The 17,183-nt window shown below is 36.9% G+C and overlaps 4 protein-coding genes across 6 annotated transcripts; 3 read left to right on the forward strand and 1 right to left on the reverse strand.

The window, feature by feature from the left end:
- Positions 1-1,043: 1,043 nt before the first annotated feature.
- Positions 1,044-3,595, forward strand: LOC125216193 (beta-carotene hydroxylase 2, chloroplastic-like). Its single transcript, XM_048117850.1, has 7 exons — positions 1,044-1,510; positions 1,793-1,852; positions 1,990-2,061; positions 2,401-2,535; positions 2,903-3,028; positions 3,145-3,201; positions 3,301-3,595. Exons 1-7 carry the CDS (start codon positions 1,124-1,126, stop codon positions 3,373-3,375), a joined length of 912 nt encoding a protein of 303 aa, XP_047973807.1. The 5' UTR covers positions 1,044-1,123; the 3' UTR covers positions 3,376-3,595.
- Positions 3,596-6,346: 2,751 nt separating this feature from the next.
- On the forward strand, positions 6,347-11,062 carry LOC125214066 (UDP-N-acetylmuramate--L-alanine ligase-like). Of its 3 annotated transcripts, XM_048114937.1 has the most exons (14): positions 6,347-6,708; positions 6,810-7,018; positions 7,117-7,187; positions 7,812-7,900; positions 8,102-8,152; positions 8,487-8,582; positions 8,673-8,749; positions 8,869-9,067; positions 9,349-9,423; positions 9,667-9,917; positions 9,995-10,064; positions 10,132-10,227; positions 10,591-10,669; positions 10,743-11,062. In XM_048114937.1, the coding sequence occupies exons 1-14, from the start codon at positions 6,409-6,411 to the stop codon at positions 10,823-10,825; spliced, it is 1,746 nt and encodes a 581-aa protein (XP_047970894.1). In that variant the 5' UTR covers positions 6,347-6,408; the 3' UTR covers positions 10,826-11,062. The 3 variants fall into 3 exon arrangements, with proteins under 3 accessions (XP_047970894.1, XP_047970895.1, XP_047970896.1); XM_048114938.1 differs by lacking the exon at positions 8,102-8,152; XM_048114939.1 differs by lacking the exons at positions 10,591-10,669; positions 10,743-11,062 and having other exon boundaries at positions 9,667-9,891.
- Positions 11,063-11,234: 172 nt separating this feature from the next.
- Positions 11,235-12,529, reverse strand: LOC125214067 (septum site-determining protein minD homolog, chloroplastic). The gene has a single exon (XM_048114940.1). The coding sequence runs from the start codon at positions 12,384-12,386 to the stop codon at positions 11,436-11,438; it is 951 nt and encodes a 316-aa protein (XP_047970897.1). The 5' UTR covers positions 12,387-12,529; the 3' UTR covers positions 11,235-11,435.
- A 2,354-nt stretch (positions 12,530-14,883) lies between these two features.
- On the forward strand, positions 14,884-17,133 carry LOC125214849. Its single transcript, XM_048116036.1, has 2 exons — positions 14,884-15,041; positions 15,919-17,133. The coding sequence occupies exon 2, from the start codon at positions 16,363-16,365 to the stop codon at positions 16,993-16,995; it is 633 nt and encodes a 210-aa protein (XP_047971993.1). The 5' UTR covers positions 14,884-15,041; positions 15,919-16,362; the 3' UTR covers positions 16,996-17,133.
- The last annotated feature ends 50 nt before the right edge of the window (positions 17,134-17,183 follow it).

Here is a 17,183-nt window from a genome sequence, read left to right on the forward strand (position 1 = left end):
GCGGGCTATTCGGATTAGCCCACGGGTTGCGGGCTACATTGACATCCCTATGTGTTGATAACGCTTTCATTATCCCGTCATAAATTTTATTATTTTATAGGGATTTACTTTTTAGAATTAGTCTAAATAGATTTTAAAATGTAATAACTCTTTCTTAGATGAAATGAAATTTTGAGATATCTTAAGATTTTTTTATTATTTATATTTTATTTGTATCATTAAAAATACTTAATAATTTATATAATCGATCATAATAAATAAATACTGCTCCATCATTCATAGATGATATTATGTGCCACAGTTTTAGCATATGGAATATATTCAATCAAATATGAAGTATAAATTTTTTTTATTATTAAATTTGACTTTTAAAGTTGTTGTCTACCCTGCGACAACTCTACCACAATAGTTTCAGATTTGAGTTCACGTTCATTTTTATCCACCGTCTATTGTTAGTGACGGCCACTGCACCACGTTGATTTCCGACGCAATGACCCTTTCAAATTTCAATGTGTCTAGCTATACAAATTCTATTTTTAGATATCCCATTATTCTTATTTGTGTCTTTGTGCATTTTGAATCATTTCGAGCTAATCCAAACAGGCGCTAATTTATGAGCCAGCGCAATTACGTTTGTCATCATAATCCTTTTTCGCGTCACCACCAACCTCAAATGCAGCATGTAATTTTCGCCACTCCAACTATAATTTTTGGAAGCATGTACATTTACAAATATTTTAGATATTTCAAATTGTCGTCTTCTACTTTCAAATTCTCTATACTTTTAATATTATCTCTATAATACTTGTATATATTTTAGAATACAAGTAAACGTTTTGTAATATCTTAATTCATTTTTTCTTTCTAATTTAGCCACTCTTATTATTTTATATTCACAATAATCGTGTCCTGTTTTTTTTTTCCTAAAAAATGATCTTATTGTTTTGATTAAAATAGAAATTTATTTCCAGCGCATACCGCCCTGGTCACTATATAAATCAGAAAACTAAGTCCACGATACTCACATGGAGTATAAAGTTTAAACAAAACTCTCTCAAAATAAAAAATAAATAAAAACTGCAACCGTCGTCGAAATTCGCCGGCGATACAGAAATCGTGGTCCATGTCGGCCGGAACCACCGTCCCCGTCTCCTCTTTAGCACTCTTCCAATTCAAACACTCGTCATTTCTCGCTCCAAAATCGACCTCACTAGCCGCATCACCTTCACCGCTTCCCCCCTCTGTTTCCAGGAAGAAACCTAATTTGACGGTACGCTTCCTGCTGAAGAATGAGAAATTGACGGAATTGGCGATCCGAGATGCGCCGGAGAATCAAAGCGGAGGAGATGCGGAGGAGGAACGCATCGCCTCGGCAGCGCGATTGACGGAGAAGCTAGCGAGGAAGGAATCGGAGCGGTCTACTTATTTGATCGCGGCGCTTATGTCGAGCTTAGGGATCACATCCATGGCCGCCGCTGCCGTTTACTCGAGATTCTCTTGGCAAATGGAGGTAAACTTTTTTCTACCCCTGTTTTATCTCACTAGTAAAACTTCAAATTCTCAGTGAAAATTTAATTAAATAATTACTACCTCGCAGTAAATCAATTAATTTATCCACCGATCATCCTTAATCATGCTTTATTAATTAATTATAATTCGATTAGAATGGAGTTTGCGTCTTTATTTAATCTCAGTAAGAATATTATTTCGCCTAATAAAGATTCTCCAAAACTTAATGATAGCAATTAAGGGATGTGTTTGATGTTTGATTGTGGAATTATATATGGTGCAGGGTGGAGAGGTACCTTACGTAGAAATGTTTGGTACGTTTGCACTCGTTGTTGGCGCAGTTGTAAGTATTCCTATGATTCAACTATTTCCTATTTTTCATACATTTAATTTAGAAAGAAAATAATGATTTCACATTTATTTCGAATTTTTATAACGAGTTGGGACTTTCTTAATTGATGTTGGTGTATTTAATTTCAGGTGGGAATGGAAATGTGGGCAAGATGGGCGCACCGGGCTCTTTGGCACGATTCGTTGTGGCACATGCACAAGGTTGGTTTAATCATGATAAATTATATACTCCTTTCATTTCCTAAAAATTCTTCTTTTAAATATGTTGGCATGTCCATTAAAATTAGCTCACTTTCAGACTCTAGTGTATTTATATATCAATTTCTTTTTCTATATATATCATCCAACACTTTTTTTCATTCATAATATACAATCTTTTAATTATTATTAAGTAAAATGGCATAGTATACTAATGAATGTTATTAAAACTAGTAGTATCATACTTGATTAAGCTTATTTTTCGAGAATACTGAGAGTTATAAATTTTATTGAATCAAATATATCAGTATGTTAACAATATGTTTTGTTTTGCTATTGCAGTCACACCACAGGCCTAGAGAAGGCCCGTTCGAACTTAACGATGTTTTTGCTATAATAAATGCTGTTCCCGCCATTTCCCTTATGTATTATGGTTTCTTCAATAAGGGTCTCATTCCCGGCCTCTGTTTTGGTGCTGTGAGTTTTTTTCCCCCTTTAAATCTCTTCATTGCATGTATGTTTAATTCATACTAGTATATTCCAACATCTTGAAATATGCATTAGATTGGGTCTTTAACTAAATCAAACTACTGTAATTTATAATATAAAATACACTTTTCTTGATTCAAAGAAGATAACCGAGTCTCCAGCAAATAGAAGTCAAGCTCAACGCGGCCGCCTCCAATTATTATCTGATTATGTTAATTTTGATAGTCATCTCCACCTTTAAAATAAGATGCTTAATCATGTGCTACTTTTTTATATTAGCTAACGTGAAATTAATACTACTACTATAGTAGTATTAACGATGCGAATGAATGAGACGGCGTTTGATTGGGTGCAGGGTCTCGGCATTACTGTTTTTGGGATGGCCTACATGTTCGTCCACGATGGACTCGTCCACAAGAGATTCCCCGTGGGGCCCATTGCAGATGTACCCTATTTAAGAAAAATTGCCGCAGCTCATCAGGTAATATTATGTGCTTATTAAAAATCATTTAAATACGTTGCAGCTATATTTTTAATTTCTCCTTATTTAATATTTTAATAACTGTTAGTTTCATTCATTTTATTATCAATTTTCAGATACACCACTCGGACAAGTACGACGGAGTCCCATTTGGATTGTTCTTAGGACCAGAGGTTGTCCTATAACCTTAACTTTTTTTTGGTGGTTTTAAATGTAAAAAATAAACTTTTTTTATTTATTTTTGAACTGAATTATTGATTTATATTTTGCAGGAACTTGAGAAAGTTGGAGGTCTAGGGGAGTTGGATAAGGAAATTGGCAGAAGAATTAAATCGTCCAAGAAGTAGACAGTAGTGATGATGGAAATGGCAAGGTAAAATAAATAGAGACATGGTTTCTAAAATGAACACTTGTCTCAAGTATAGGAATAAAAGAAACTAAAAAAATTGAATTAATCCAGTGATATATGCCTAGTTACATGTCAATTTTCATTGTACAAGTTTAAAACAGTTTTTGTTTCTCGGCTTACATTTTTTATTGGAAGAATAAAACTTCAATTTTGTCCCATTACATTTTTTACAATGTATATATGTTTAAAATATTCGATGTTTCAATCTTAACTTAAAAATGTTCCTTCCAAAAATTTTCGTGTCAAATTGTCTCTGCAGTATTTAGCGCAATTTGGTCCAAAAACATTTAAGATAAAAGTAAAAATATCAATACCATTTGCATTTTGCAATAATAATGTCTTTAGGTGGCATTCGACTGACTTTTAGATGGTTTGGTCGATAAATATATAAAAATTAACGTAATGGTCAGCATCATAGATAGATTATTTGAATATCTTTTGGCAAATGTCAATCCCATCAAATTTTGCAATGTAAATAGTGTTCAACCTCCCAATATAATGCATGCTTGTCGACACTAGAACTAAAGCAAATGTGGAAACTCCTCATATAATTGGCCTAACAATGATTTATATGTGCCACCTTAGGCTGTACGTGTTAAATTATTGTCTATCGATTCCACACATCAACATAAAGTATGATATCCATATTTTAGTGAAAAGAAAAAGGAGTGGATCATCCACTTTACGACTATAGTTGTTGGGATAAGAAGCGAAGGATGTCTTATAAAGTTTTGTAAAGGGAAAGGTGGGATTCTAGAGTTTTTGGAAGATATTTGTGTTGACTTCGGATAAAATCTTTAAAAACATTATGAATGGAACAACTGCTTGTATGCTTAAATACTCAACTTCATTGATAGACCCCATAATATATATTCGGGGCGAATTCATTGGTCGAAATAGTTTGCAACTTAGAAGTGAATGAATACATGAAGGAAGAATTGGGGTACGTCTTTTTTTTATTTTAGAAAAAAATAATACTAATATAATCTCACAATATTAATATAATAGTCCCGAAACAATGTTATAATATGATATTTTCTTCAAAATACGTGTAGATTGAGGATGGTCATGGCGTTTCTTGCGTAGCCTAAAGGGAAATAGAGTAATAGACCCTCTTGGTGGTATGGGGGTGACTGTCCCCTTTCGCCCTTCTAAACTCAGCAGTAATTACTTTTCATATAATCAATGAGTCAGAGGATCGGGTCACCAAAGTCCATATAGATAAATAAAAAATCATTATAGATACTTTTAATTAATTAAAGAAATAACCTTTTAAAATATCTATTGAAAACGAAACTCATCTCCAATATTTTGAGGAGTAATTATCTTAAAATATTTGAAGTTATAGTATTTTAGGAAAACAACTTAGCAAGAAATTTGAAACACTTTCAATACATTCTTGGCATTATTGTGTTTGGGTGGATGCATTCTTGATAAGATTAAGGACGTAAAAGCGATTGTATAATGTCCAATATGAAGATTGAGATTTTAATTATCATAAACGTCAGCAAAATAAAGATAGACGGTAGAAAGTCTCGTTCCTTGGTCAATAAATACTTTAATTAATTAATCCAACAAATTATCGCAGTGAACAATTTTAAGATTGGTGTTAAAATCTCTAAATCCTTATCCCACATCGATTGGTGATGATTCTATCTCTTCTATATAAGGATGGGTAACTCTCCCCCCTTATGAGGCCTTTTTAAGAGGTTAGTGGCTCATTTCTAATAATTAGTTGTAGCCTTGTTGGTGGCTTGGTCAATGTATATTTAAAATAATCCATAAAATTGTCACAAACAAGCAAAATAAATTGTTGGCGTTTCATGGTCGAGAAATTGCTTTCTTGACGTATTCTTTTAATCTTGCGTTCAAACTTGGCTAACAAATGAAATGGGACATGAAAATTAGATCATTCTCTTTCTTGTTAGAGCACAAACGATCTGATTTTTAAGTAACAATTAGGGATACTTTATTTATTTTTCTGTTAATAATAACTCGAAACACACTCCTAATTGTTTAACCCAATGACTTGAGTGTTATACCTATGATAAAGAGTTATGTTAAAAAATTGATTGCATATTATAATCTCTATATTATAGTTATAATTGTATTTACAAATAATTGTGTGACATGGAATAATATATTCTAGTCCCTCGTCCCAATAATTATGACATCTTTTTTAGTCATTTCAAATATTTTTATCTATTTCTTTTTTTTTATACCCGTATATATGCATATCGAGTTAAGTAAACAACACCTATAACATTCTTATTTTATTTTTGAAATATACTCCCTCCACTGTCTCTTATTAATTGTCTCATTTTGTCATTTTCGTCTATCCCTCGTTTCACTAAATCATTTCACTCACCTTTTATTATTATAAAACTAATATATAAAAGTGAGACTTATATTCCATTAGTTTTTAATTCACTTTCCTTTATACTCCCTCTGTCCCAATAGAAATGAAACGTTTTCGTTTTTGGGTTGTCCCATTAAAAATGAAATGTTTCTTAAAATAGAAATAATTTTATCTCTACTTTTCTCTCTCTTTTACTTTACTCTCTCTTCTTTAACTCACAAAACAACACTATATAAAATTCTATGTCGAAAAGCAAATGTTTCATATTTATTGAGATGAAGAGAGTAAAATACTCGCACCGGAACCAAAGTGAACAATTAATAGTGCGTATGATATGAGTTTCATAATTGCTTTCTTCCACAACTGTGAAAAGTGTCTTTTATATTGTTTGTTTTGGAAATAAGGCCATGTGTTAAAAGCCCAAAAGAATTGTCTGTCATCCGAATTTTCAATACTCAATTAAATAAATTTCAATATGTCGTTTAATCATACTACTAGTACAAAAAACTTCAATTAAAAATTATAAATATTCAAATTAATTACTGTAATTCTTTAGCGGCAATGGGGCTGTGATTCCGTCGGCGTTTCAGAACTGGAAATTTGGCGCGGCAAATGGAGCTGCCGGCGTCGACTTTCCATCCGGAGATCCGCCGTTCCTTGGAATCTCTATCTCCGTTGGATTCATATATCTGGTGCGGCACTCCGCGGCGGGAAAGGATCGGTACATCGTCACGTCTACACCTTCCTGTTTGGAAACTTCCTCGCGGAATCTCGGCCTATGCTAATTCTCCCCACTGTATAAGTGAGGTGGTCGATTTCGAACCGCGTGGTTTTGGAAAGAAGGGGCGCATTCACTTCGTCGGAGTTGGAGGCAGTGGATTATCCGCCCTCGCTATGCTTGCGCTTAAACAAGTGATATGGATTTTGTATTTTTGTAATTTTACTTGTGTGCGTTACATAGTGTGTTTTATTTGGGGTGAAACTTACGTTTTAAACAATTGATTACTGATTAGGGCTACATGGTTAGTGGTTCGGATATAGCGTGGAGTAGCTACATGGATGCATTAAAGGAAGCAGGCGCGTCGCTGTTTGTGGGTCACTCTGAGAGAAATTTGCACTGGAATGGCGAGATATCGAGTTTTCCTCAGGCAGTTGTTGTGTCGAGTGCGATTCCACCTGAAAATGTGGAGGTTTTGATTGCCAAATCTCGTGGAGTACCAATGTGAGACATTTCATATCTGGAAAAAGAACTTACTATATTGCTTTTGGACTTTGTGCTGTATGATGTGCATGGTTAGTGAACTGCATCCTGTGTTTTAGGTACAAACGAGGTGCATGGTTGGGAAAAATTACCAAGGATTACAACTTGATTGCTGTCAGTGGGAGCCACGGTAGTTAACTTTGTTCTTGCTGCAATTAGTTAATATGAGTGCAGGGATTTTCGTGTATGTTTGAAGTGTATGACATCTAAGAAAGCCTCGATAATTGGTATTAGAGAATTCACGATAGTGAGGAGATAAATCGGATGAAATCGGATGGGGGCAAGATTCCTAAAAATAAGTCATAGTTGCCAAAATCAGTGAGATGAGAATTATATGTGGTTCTTGAAGGGCTGTGAATCAAACACCGACATCTAGTTTCTGAGGTTGTATGCACTGTTATGCAGTATGCCCAGTAATTTAATTCTTCATTTCTGAAGGGTGAGAGAGTGAACAAAACAAAACTTGTAGAGAAGCAATAAGTGATAAAAGGCAAGTCTGGAAATGAAATACTGTTTCATACTTGGTTTTAATTCTATTAACGAGGAGTATGAAAAACCATTAAACTACTGACAATGTTTTGATGAATCTCTGCACTGAATTTCTATATATGCAATATACAAGGGATAATAAAGATTATCTATGCTGATTGTCTGCCTTGACTTAGTTATGAGTGGATCTTACTTACATGGTCCTCTTTCTTTTGCGTGAGTTGGTGTTCTCTTACAAATAAAACACCATTTGTTACACTTGTAGGCAAGAGTACCACAGCGAGTATGCTCGCTTATGTATTAAAGGCCATGGGAGATGATCTGACAGCTGTCATTGGGGCACAAGTGCCGCAGGTTCTGTATTCGGTTCATGAGTAGAGCACGGATTATCTTTTATAATTTCTATATCCATGACCGTCTTAATTCTATTCATTCCCTGCATTGACTTGTGATTTGCTGATGACAAGCTTTTCATATAGCTTACAAGTAAATAGTTGTTGCATACTTTATGGGTCTCTAATTTATAGGCTGAGCCTTGATCTGATAATTCCACAGTTTTCTGGAGGTAATGTTATTTATGGGGATTCTCACAACTTCGTACTAGAGGTATGAGATGCAATTTCCTATTAAGTACATGTGGAGTTTTTCTAGTAAAACGTGATGTAGTTAGGAAAGGTTAGAACTTAGCATATATAGTTTATGCCAAAAAATGCTGTTTACTTTTGTGTCCTTTCCTTTCGGACAAAATGTACCTTCCTAAGTTCATCTGCATGAGAAACCAGCTAGATGTAATTCTATTTGCGATCTTAGTTGTAAGATATAAAAAAATCTTCTGTAAGTAGAGACTAGTTTCTTATTTCTGTGAGAACTGCAAAACACAACTTTGTCTGCACCTTGGTAATCTTGTGGCTGCTAAACTTCTTTGCTCTTTTGTATGTAGGCTGATGAATATGATGGTTGCTTCCTTGGATTATTACCTCATATAGCCATAGTAACAAATTTGGACTGGGAGCATGTGGATATATATCAAGATGAGGTTTACTGCAGTTATTTTGACAACATAATGCAAGTTATCAACATTTTTAACTTTCCCCTATTATTTTACATGATATTTTTTCCAAAGTAGGAGGCTGTCGAAGAAATTTTCAGGAAGTTCCTTGAGAGAGTAAGAACTGATGGCCACCTTATTGTTTATGGGGATAAGTATGCATCTCTGATCTTCCATCAATATCAGCTCTTCCTCTTCATGCTGTCATGATCTCACATTCATGTTTAAGCAATCATAACTAAAGTGATAACCTGCTGAGAATGAACATTTGTAGGCATGGCCAGAGCCTAGGTGCTTTTTCTATGCTGAATCACCCCATGGAGGAATCTGATGCTCCGAATTATGTGAAGAGTCTCTCTGACCAGCTATGCGCCAACAGATACAATATTACTACTTTTGGAATGTCAAGTTATAATAACTGGCAGGCTTCATCAGTTTCTCCAAACTCTCTTGGTGGTTGTGACTATCAACTGGTAGGCTTCTAATGCGTGATTCTAACAGACTTTGTTAGAGGGAGGGCAAATGGTTCTAAGCACCAATCCGTAATTTTCTGCTGAAAATTTTCTTACCATTGCTTAAATGAAAAAGGTCTTCTGGTATTGGGTTTCTCTCTGCATATTATTAGTCCATATTTGTCATGTGTGGTTCTGGAACAGTCTTTCTTTTTCCTAATACTTACTAAAATCTTGTATCTAGTTGTACCTTGAATACATCTTGATGTATCAATGATATCATTTGTCATGGTCTTTCTCAGTGTCACAATGGACATCCTGTCACTGAGATCAGCTTGCAAATACCTGGAGACCATAATGTACTTAATTCATTAGCGGTAAGAGATTCCAAGTACCAATGTGTAACATTAATTCTGTTTTCTGTTTTCTAAATATGCCTCTTTGTGTTCATTTTCTAGGGATTTCAAGTCTGTTAACTAGATCATTCATATTTCAACATTAATCTGCTTACTAATTCCAAGTATTGCCTGGAGGCTAGGTGTTGCTGTCCTTGTCAGTTTTACACTCATTTTCATGGCCCGCTTTTTTCTGAAATTTATTTCACATTTTCAAGTCTACAGGTGATTGCTGCATTAAATGCTTTATTTGGTGACGGTAGACAACTATATGAATCAATTGATAAAGTGAAGTCACATTTGAAAAACTTTAAAGGCATCTCCAGACGTTTTGAGTATATTGGCAAAATTCATGGATGTCGTATATTTGACGACTATGCTCATCATCCCACTGAGGTCCGCTGTGTTCTTCAAGCAGCAAGAAGGCTTTTTCCTTCAGAGGAGCTTTTGGTAGTTTTCCAGCCTCACACTTACAGGTCTCTATTTCGTGATGCATGAGAGTCACCAATTGTGTTTTCAGTTATAGAGCTCTTCTTAACAATGTTGTTTGCAGTCGCCTGGCAGCATTGATGAGTGAGTTCGCCTCTGCATTCAGAGAAGCAGATCAAGTCATAGTTACTGAGGTAATTAAGTGCAAATTCTGCAGTTACTATTATCAACAGGTCTGACAACTCATCTGATCCACAACAGGTCTATGCTGCCAGGGAAACTAACGTTTGGAAAATTGGCGGAGAGAATCTGGCTATGTTTGTAACTAGTCCAACATGCGATTTTATCCCATGCCTGGTATGAGTAAGCTTTTCTTTTTAGCACATTCATGAGCCTATGGCTCTGAAGCATAATTTCCTGCAACTAATCTTCATCTACAAAGCACAATTTGACAATTGGGCAAGTGCTCAAGATTGTGGAATTTCGTACAGCATTATCTTTAGTCTGAGGTAATGAGTGTTGAGCAAAAAATACTACTAGTTGTCAGTGCATGGCTTAGAGTTTAAGTCTAATCATATGTTGAGGATGATGAACATTTGTGACACCCTTATCCACGTTTAAGTGGTGTTGTAAAAGGGCATTTGAAATCATGTCAAAAATTTCCAACTACATTACTGGAGAAAATAAGTGCTGAAAACTGATCAATATAATATTTATCAGGAGAATGTAATCAGTGAGCTGGTGAATATGGTATCTGAGAACCGCCATCGTCAGCTTGTGATCTTGACACTAGGAGCGGGTGAGTAGGCTATTTTACGTGACTAAACTCTATGAAGAATATAAGGCTCCATAATGTTCGTGTGCTTTAACAGGTGATATAACTCTGGTTGGACGGAAGGTGCTCCGAGAATTGGAACAAAAGTTCAATCAGGAGTCAAGCCTGCAATTTCTGTAGAATGAAGATGCCCTTCTATGACTTACTGTTGCTGATATTCGAATTTTCCCACAGGTTTTGTTGATTGCCTTTGCAATTCACAAGATAAGATGAATACTCTAGCTGCTATAAAATACGTACATGTTTGAGATTTGCCTCCAACTGTCATTATATTTGTTGTTCTCTATAGCTTTGTGCTAACAGTTAAATGTAAGTGGCTTATGATGCTATGATACTACAAAACCATTATCCAATTAAGATGGAAACTCTAATTTGGCTAATGGATGAAAATAATACTAGTATGGAGTTGATCAAGATGGTAACACACGACTTCCCTAAGAATCAAACATAACATACCAAGGCAGAAAACCATATAGCAGAAACACAAAACGAAAACCATATAGCAGAAACACAAAACCAAGTTCTCAACTCAACAAAAATGATGTCTTGAAATAAATGTGAGAGCGAAAGAATGAAGCACATGTATAAAGAAATCAAAATCCAAAGCGATCTCTCTCACCTTTTGATCAAGATACACCCCATTGATCACTCTAAATCCTAACCAAAACTCACAAACAACGAAAACGAGGCAAACCTACACTGTACACATTCTGCAATCACTGAATTCGGTTTAGCCTCCGAAGAAAGAGAAGAAACCTCTCTTCTTGGGCTCCTCCTCCACCATCACAGCCTTCATACTGTCTTGCTCCACCAGCCTCCAGGCCGCCTGCTCGAAGGCCAACCCAGCCAACGCAGGTGGCTTGTTCAAAACCAACGGATATCCTCGGTTCGTGCTCCTGATCACCTCTGTATCCTCCGGGATCACCCCCAGCAACGGCAACCCGAGCATTTCCTGCACGTCTAAAACCGACATCATATCCTCCCCTTTGATCATATCCGTCCTCACCCTGTTCACAATCATCTTTATATCCCTAATCCCATCGCATTCCAGCAGCCCCGTCACCCTATCCGCGTCGCGGAGGCTCGTGATGTCCGGCGTCGTCACCAGCACTGCCTCATTGGCCGGCGTGATGGCGGTGATGAACCCTGCGTCGATCCCCGCGGGGCAATCGATGAGGATGAAATCGGGCGGGCCTTCTTCCCGGTTTTTGAGGGCGTCTACAAGCCAAATTAGGGCTTTTCCGCCAAACCCTAGGGGGAGTTTGGAGCGGGGCTTGGAGATGCAGAGGAGCTCGAAATTGGACCACCGCTTGTCACGGACTAGGGCTTGATCGAGGCGGCAGTCGCCGTTGAGGACCTCCACCACGGTGTAGTTGACGCGATTCTCGAGACCGAGGAGGAGGTCGAGGTTTCGGAGGCCGACGTCGGCGTCGATGGCGACGGCGGAGAAGCCGAGGCGGGCGAGGGAGAGGCCGATGTTGGCGGTGGTGGTCGTCTTGCCGACACCGCCCTTCCCGGAGGTGATGACCACCACTCGCGGGGTGTCGCCGGCGAGCTGAGGCTTCCGGTTGTACTGGAGGAGGGCGTGGATCGGAGCTAGGGTTTTGGGCGGTTTTCTGGAGGGCCTTTTGGGGCGGAATTGGAGGGTCGAGGGCTTGGTGATTGTGTGGATGGATATCATTGTTACGATTGGCTATCGCCGGAAAATATTCCGACGGCCGCCGCCACAATGTGTGGGTGTGAGTGTGTTTATTCTAAATCGGAAATGGTGGGAGAGTGACGATTGAGCTAAAGTGGAAATCTGCTGCAGTGAGAGCTCTGCAAGAGATAACTAAATCTAGGTAATTATGTTCCTAAAACTATAATATGACCCCATAAATTGCTAATATGCTAATTTGGTGCCAAAATTTTGTTCCTAAATTTATAATATGACCCCCGTAAATTGCTAGTATGTCAATTTGGTGCCTAGTAAATTGTTGCTAGATTTACTAAATTTTGAAAAGTTTAACCTAACCTACCCCACACGTTCTACTCCTATTTTTAGCTACACATGCTAGTATTATTATTCCAAAAAGGATAACTTACCTATGTTGTAGGTCTAGTTTTTAAGTCTTTGTGTGCTAGCCAATATTAAGTTAAGATAATGTTTGGATAAAAGTCTAAATTTCGTATTTGCTATCCAAGATTTGTAATTTCGATGTCTAGCGAAATGACACTTTTAGTTGTCGAACAAAAAGTGCCTCATCTATCATTGACAATAATAGGCCATGCATATGGTGGGACTATCACAAATTGGGACAGAAGTTTAGTTCGACCTATAAAATGAACAGTGTAGATAAATTAAAATTATGTTTGTAATTATTTTAAATATGGAAGATAGGATCATCTAAAATTTAAATTTGAAGAATAACCTTGATTTTTTTTTATACAGATTATTTCATGGTAACAAAAAAAAAGTAACATGGAGATCACAATTATTTATTTATGCTAACAAGTGTTTTATTTATGCTAACAAGTGTTATCAATTACTATTGGGTACTACAATTAAATTATCATCAAATTACGATTGTACGAAGAGGAACAACATTCAAAATGAAATTGGGCTCTGAACATACTTTGATGGTACTAAATTCAATGATTGTGACAAAAGATTTAGTTAAACATTCAAAATGAAATTGGGCTCTGAACATACTTTGATGGTACTAAATTCAATGATTGTGACAAAAGATTTAGTTAGGTAAATATTCGATTTTGTACCATTATACTCTTTTAACCAGAATATCCTAGTTTTTAGGATAATTGCATAACAAATTTCTGACCATCGAGTTTTGACATGTTGTGCGGGGTGATGCATAAATGATGGAGTTTAATCAAATTGCTGGATAGAGGACATAAAGGGCATTATCCGAATCCAAAGATGTATCAGAAGGTGATGTAAGCTTGTTAGATCCGATGAGATTTGAAGATGTAACGTTAAATTTTGATGGTCAAAAAAAGTTGTGGGACAAAATAACCCATAACTAATCTTTCCTCGGTCTCAACTAAATTGAGTCATATTTTAGATATTTATATGTATAATTATTCTGAAGGTTGGAATTTGTTAGAGCATCCACTATAGGAGGACACTTTTTGGTGGACACTTTTTTTTTGTCCGTAGCCACTTTTTATTTGTCCACGGCCACAAAAAAAGTTTCCGCAACAATAGTGGACACTTTTGTTAGCCACATTTCACTTTATTTTTATTCTTTGTATATTTTAATTCAATTAGAATTAAAATTATCGGACTAAAAATAATTAGAAAACGAGATAATAATAAAATTAAGAAGTGCGATGAGACCAAATATTCGTTGTATTAATGGATACCGGAAAATTATACAACGATCATTTTATAAAAAAAGGATAGTATCTGTATCTCGATTCTTCCGTGCCGGGTGGATCTTCTTCTCTCCCGTGCATTTGGTATAAAATTCTGTAGAGTGAAATTGGAGGTGGAGTGAAAATGGGTGTGGAGTGAAAAACAAATTGGTGGGGTATTTATTAAAATAAGCCAAAAAATAATTAAAAAATCAAATTTTTAAAAAAAAAATAAAAAATAGGAACCGGCGACCGCCGCGCAATAGATAGGCGCGGCGGCCGCCGCGCTTCTCTCTCCTCCGGCTCGTCCTCGCCGCATTCGGGGCGATTGCCCTTCCGCCCCACCAAATCCGTCTGCCTCCGGAGCGGACGCGTCCACCGTAATAGGCCGCCGCGACTTAGCCGCGATCGGGGCGGCCGGCACGCCGCTCCTATAGTGGATGCTCTTACTATTAAATGCAATTAGAGAAAATCAAATATTTATATTTTCAGCAATCGACATTCTAATCGAGTGAAGATATCCAAGACTATAATTTCGTTTCGCTTTTCACGTCAATTTAATGAGCCAAGCAAGAAAGTTTAGTATGACGTCACATATCCGGTGCGCATCGTGGCCGTTAATCCATCAATTGACAAAGGATTGAACGGCTGAAGATCGTCGACTAGAATGAAGAGGATAGTGGGCCCGATTAAAATATTGAAAAGTCAGAAATTCTGGATCACTCTCCTTGACCGACACGTGGCAGTTTCCATCTGTTGTTCCAAAAATACCCTTCCTTCTCCTACTCATCCCCGTCTCTTCTCACCGGCAATCTCATGTGATCAGTTATTTTATCAATATCTTTTTCTCTCTCTCTCAAAACGCGACTGATTGCAGATCCAGACACACTTCAATCTTTAATTTTATCTACGGCTTTTTATTCAATTTTTATTTCCAATTGCTTTGTCGGGAGGCCTTCTTCATTCTCCTTGATTCCACCAGGTCCGCTTTATTTGTTACTAATAGTTTTGAAGAGAATTGTCGTTTTTTTCAGATTGATCTCTGAAGTTTGGTAATATGTCATGTGGGTATGTTGATCTGGGCCTGAATGATTTATTGAGCAATTGATTGAATTTCCGGCATTAGGGCTGACTGGATCGGATCGTATGTCAAATTGATGAGTTTTTTCTTATTGAATTGTGGAATTGAGTTAGGGTTTATTATTGAGTTAGGTGTATTCAGATCTGCCGATCCTTCGGAGTTGCCTAATGAGCGGCATATATTCCTGTTTTAGGGATCTGAGATTTGGGCATATGTTTCTGTTAGGCGAAACTCGAACAATTGCATAGAATGCAGAAACAATGTGTGAATCAATTGCTTAATTATTACTCAAAGTTATCTATTCGATTAAAGTTGGTTACTCATCCTAGCTTAGTTGGACATTAGTTGTTTATCATCGTTTATTTGTTTGCATGAAGGATCATTTTTGTATCGGCGTCGTTTCGAATACCAAATTGTGTGTAAATTGCACAATCCTGAAACGTTTTATCTTAGATTTCAGTATCACTTAACTGTGTGTTGTGTTTCCTTTATCCAGTCAATCTGTAGGGTTACTTATGCTAGAATCAGTATGCTTTGTAATGTTTCTTCTTTCCTGATGTTGTTTTGTGTCTCTATACTGTCAATATTTTCCTTGGCATGTTTCTCTTGATTGATTCCATGGCATTTAGTAACTAGGTATGTGCAAGATTTATGACTCTCATTTGGTAGTTATTTGAGTATTACAGTATTTAAATATATTTGTGTGTTTTCCCTTGAATTGTACATTTCTTTTTGTTAGCGGTTGTGTAAATGCTAAGGTTATTCTTGTTTATTGCAGGGGGGAAGGCCATGTGAGTTGTTTGAAACGGAAAAGATTTGGTATTAATTGAGTTACTCTTTCTAAGTGTTCTGTTAGTGGGTGGCAAAGGGAAAGGTTGAGAACAATGATGAAGTCAGGATTAATGAGTGCTTACCACTTTTCACTTCTTTTATCTCCTATTATTTCTTTTTGGGAATGTAGTGTGCGCAAGATGAGGTACTCATTCAGACCTGAGTGGGTGTAGGTGTAAGTTTTATACTGCTTTATTGTTTTCAGGTTTTTAATTTCAGTTTATTAAGTATTCAATAACATGTTTCAAAAGGAGATGAAGCATATATTGCTTAGATAATGTATACGTCATAGGGAAGTTTACTAGGGAATACAAAAGAGGAAATTCTCGAAAGAAATTAGGCTGTTAGGACAGTGTAGCAATAGGGTTTGAGTTGTGTGTGATTGGACATCATGGAAGGTGCTAAAGCCACAGCTGGTGTAAGGAAAGGCAAGAAGAAGCAGGTGAAAGATGAGATTGACCGAATTAAACAGGCTGAGAAGAAAAAGAGACGCTTGGAGAAGGCATTAGCTACTTCTGCAGCCATCCGTTCTGAGCTAGAAAAGAAGAAACAGAGAAAGAAAGAAGAACAGGAAAGACTTGACGAAGAAGGTGCTGCCATAGCAGAGGCGGTTGCTCTGCATGTCCTACTTGGCGAAGACTCAGATGATTCGAGTAAACTAATGTTGGAGAAGGATGAGGGGCTGGCCTCGTGGGATCATGCTAATAACATGGACATCATTGTTGGGAGACACTCTTTGGTTCCTTACCAAGATCTCCCTAAGTGTTCCCTTGAAAATATTGGATTGGTTTCTGATGCTCATAGATATGGGCGCGTGTGGAGTCACTGGGGTAACTCTAACCTGATGGTCTCATCTGATCATCGTTTTGGAAGAGACGTCTACCCTCAATATTTTGCTGAACAGGGATGGGGCTCCGTGGGTTTATCTGCTGGTCATCTTGCTGCTCAGGCCGTTTCGTCACTTAAAATAGCTGACGATGCACATGTGGATGCTTATATGTTCAACCAGATGCTAAGAGGGTGAAAAGGTGCAAAAAAGATCCGAGAGGATCGGTCAAGTTGTGCAAGCACTAGGTTCTGTTTTTTCAATAATTTTCTGTACATACATGTGGAGTGAGCTCGGCTGTCCTTTTTATAAGATATCATATTTTGTATCGTCACATTTTCATACTTTCGGCTTTCATATTTTACTGTTTCTGTTATACCTGAAAA

Source organism: Salvia hispanica, chromosome 3 (assembly GCF_023119035.1).
Source record: "Salvia hispanica cultivar TCC Black 2014 chromosome 3, UniMelb_Shisp_WGS_1.0, whole genome shotgun sequence".
In the NCBI taxonomy this organism is placed as follows: Eukaryota; Viridiplantae; Streptophyta; class Magnoliopsida; order Lamiales; family Lamiaceae; genus Salvia; species Salvia hispanica.

What these genes read in the sequence shown, in the direction of transcription:
- LOC125216193 (XM_048117850.1), top strand. Translation starts at nt 1,124, where the DNA reads ATGTCGGCCGGAACCACCGTCCCCGTCTCCTCTTTAGCACTCTTCCAA. An exon ending in CGTTGTGGCACATGCACAAG is followed by an intron (nt 2,062 to 2,400) that starts GTTGGTTTAATC and finishes TTGCTATTGCAG; the next exon opens with TCACACCACAGGCCTAGAGA. An exon ending in CCGGCCTCTGTTTTGGTGCT is followed by an intron (nt 2,536 to 2,902) that starts GTGAGTTTTTTT and finishes GATTGGGTGCAG; the next exon opens with GGTCTCGGCATTACTGTTTT.
- LOC125214066 (XM_048114937.1), top strand. Translation starts at nt 6,409, where the DNA reads ATGGAGCTGCCGGCGTCGACTTTCCATCCGGAGATCCGCCGTTCCTTG. An exon ending in TGCTGTCAGTGGGAGCCACG is followed by an intron (nt 7,188 to 7,811) that starts GTAGTTAACTTT and finishes TTACACTTGTAG; the next exon opens with GCAAGAGTACCACAGCGAGT. An exon ending in ATCAAGTCATAGTTACTGAG is followed by an intron (nt 10,065 to 10,131) that starts GTAATTAAGTGC and finishes GATCCACAACAG; the next exon opens with GTCTATGCTGCCAGGGAAAC.
- LOC125214067 (XM_048114940.1), bottom strand. Translation starts at nt 12,386, where the DNA reads ATGATATCCATCCACACAATCACCAAGCCCTCGACCCTCCAATTCCGC.
- LOC125214849 (XM_048116036.1), top strand. Translation starts at nt 16,363, where the DNA reads ATGGAAGGTGCTAAAGCCACAGCTGGTGTAAGGAAAGGCAAGAAGAAG.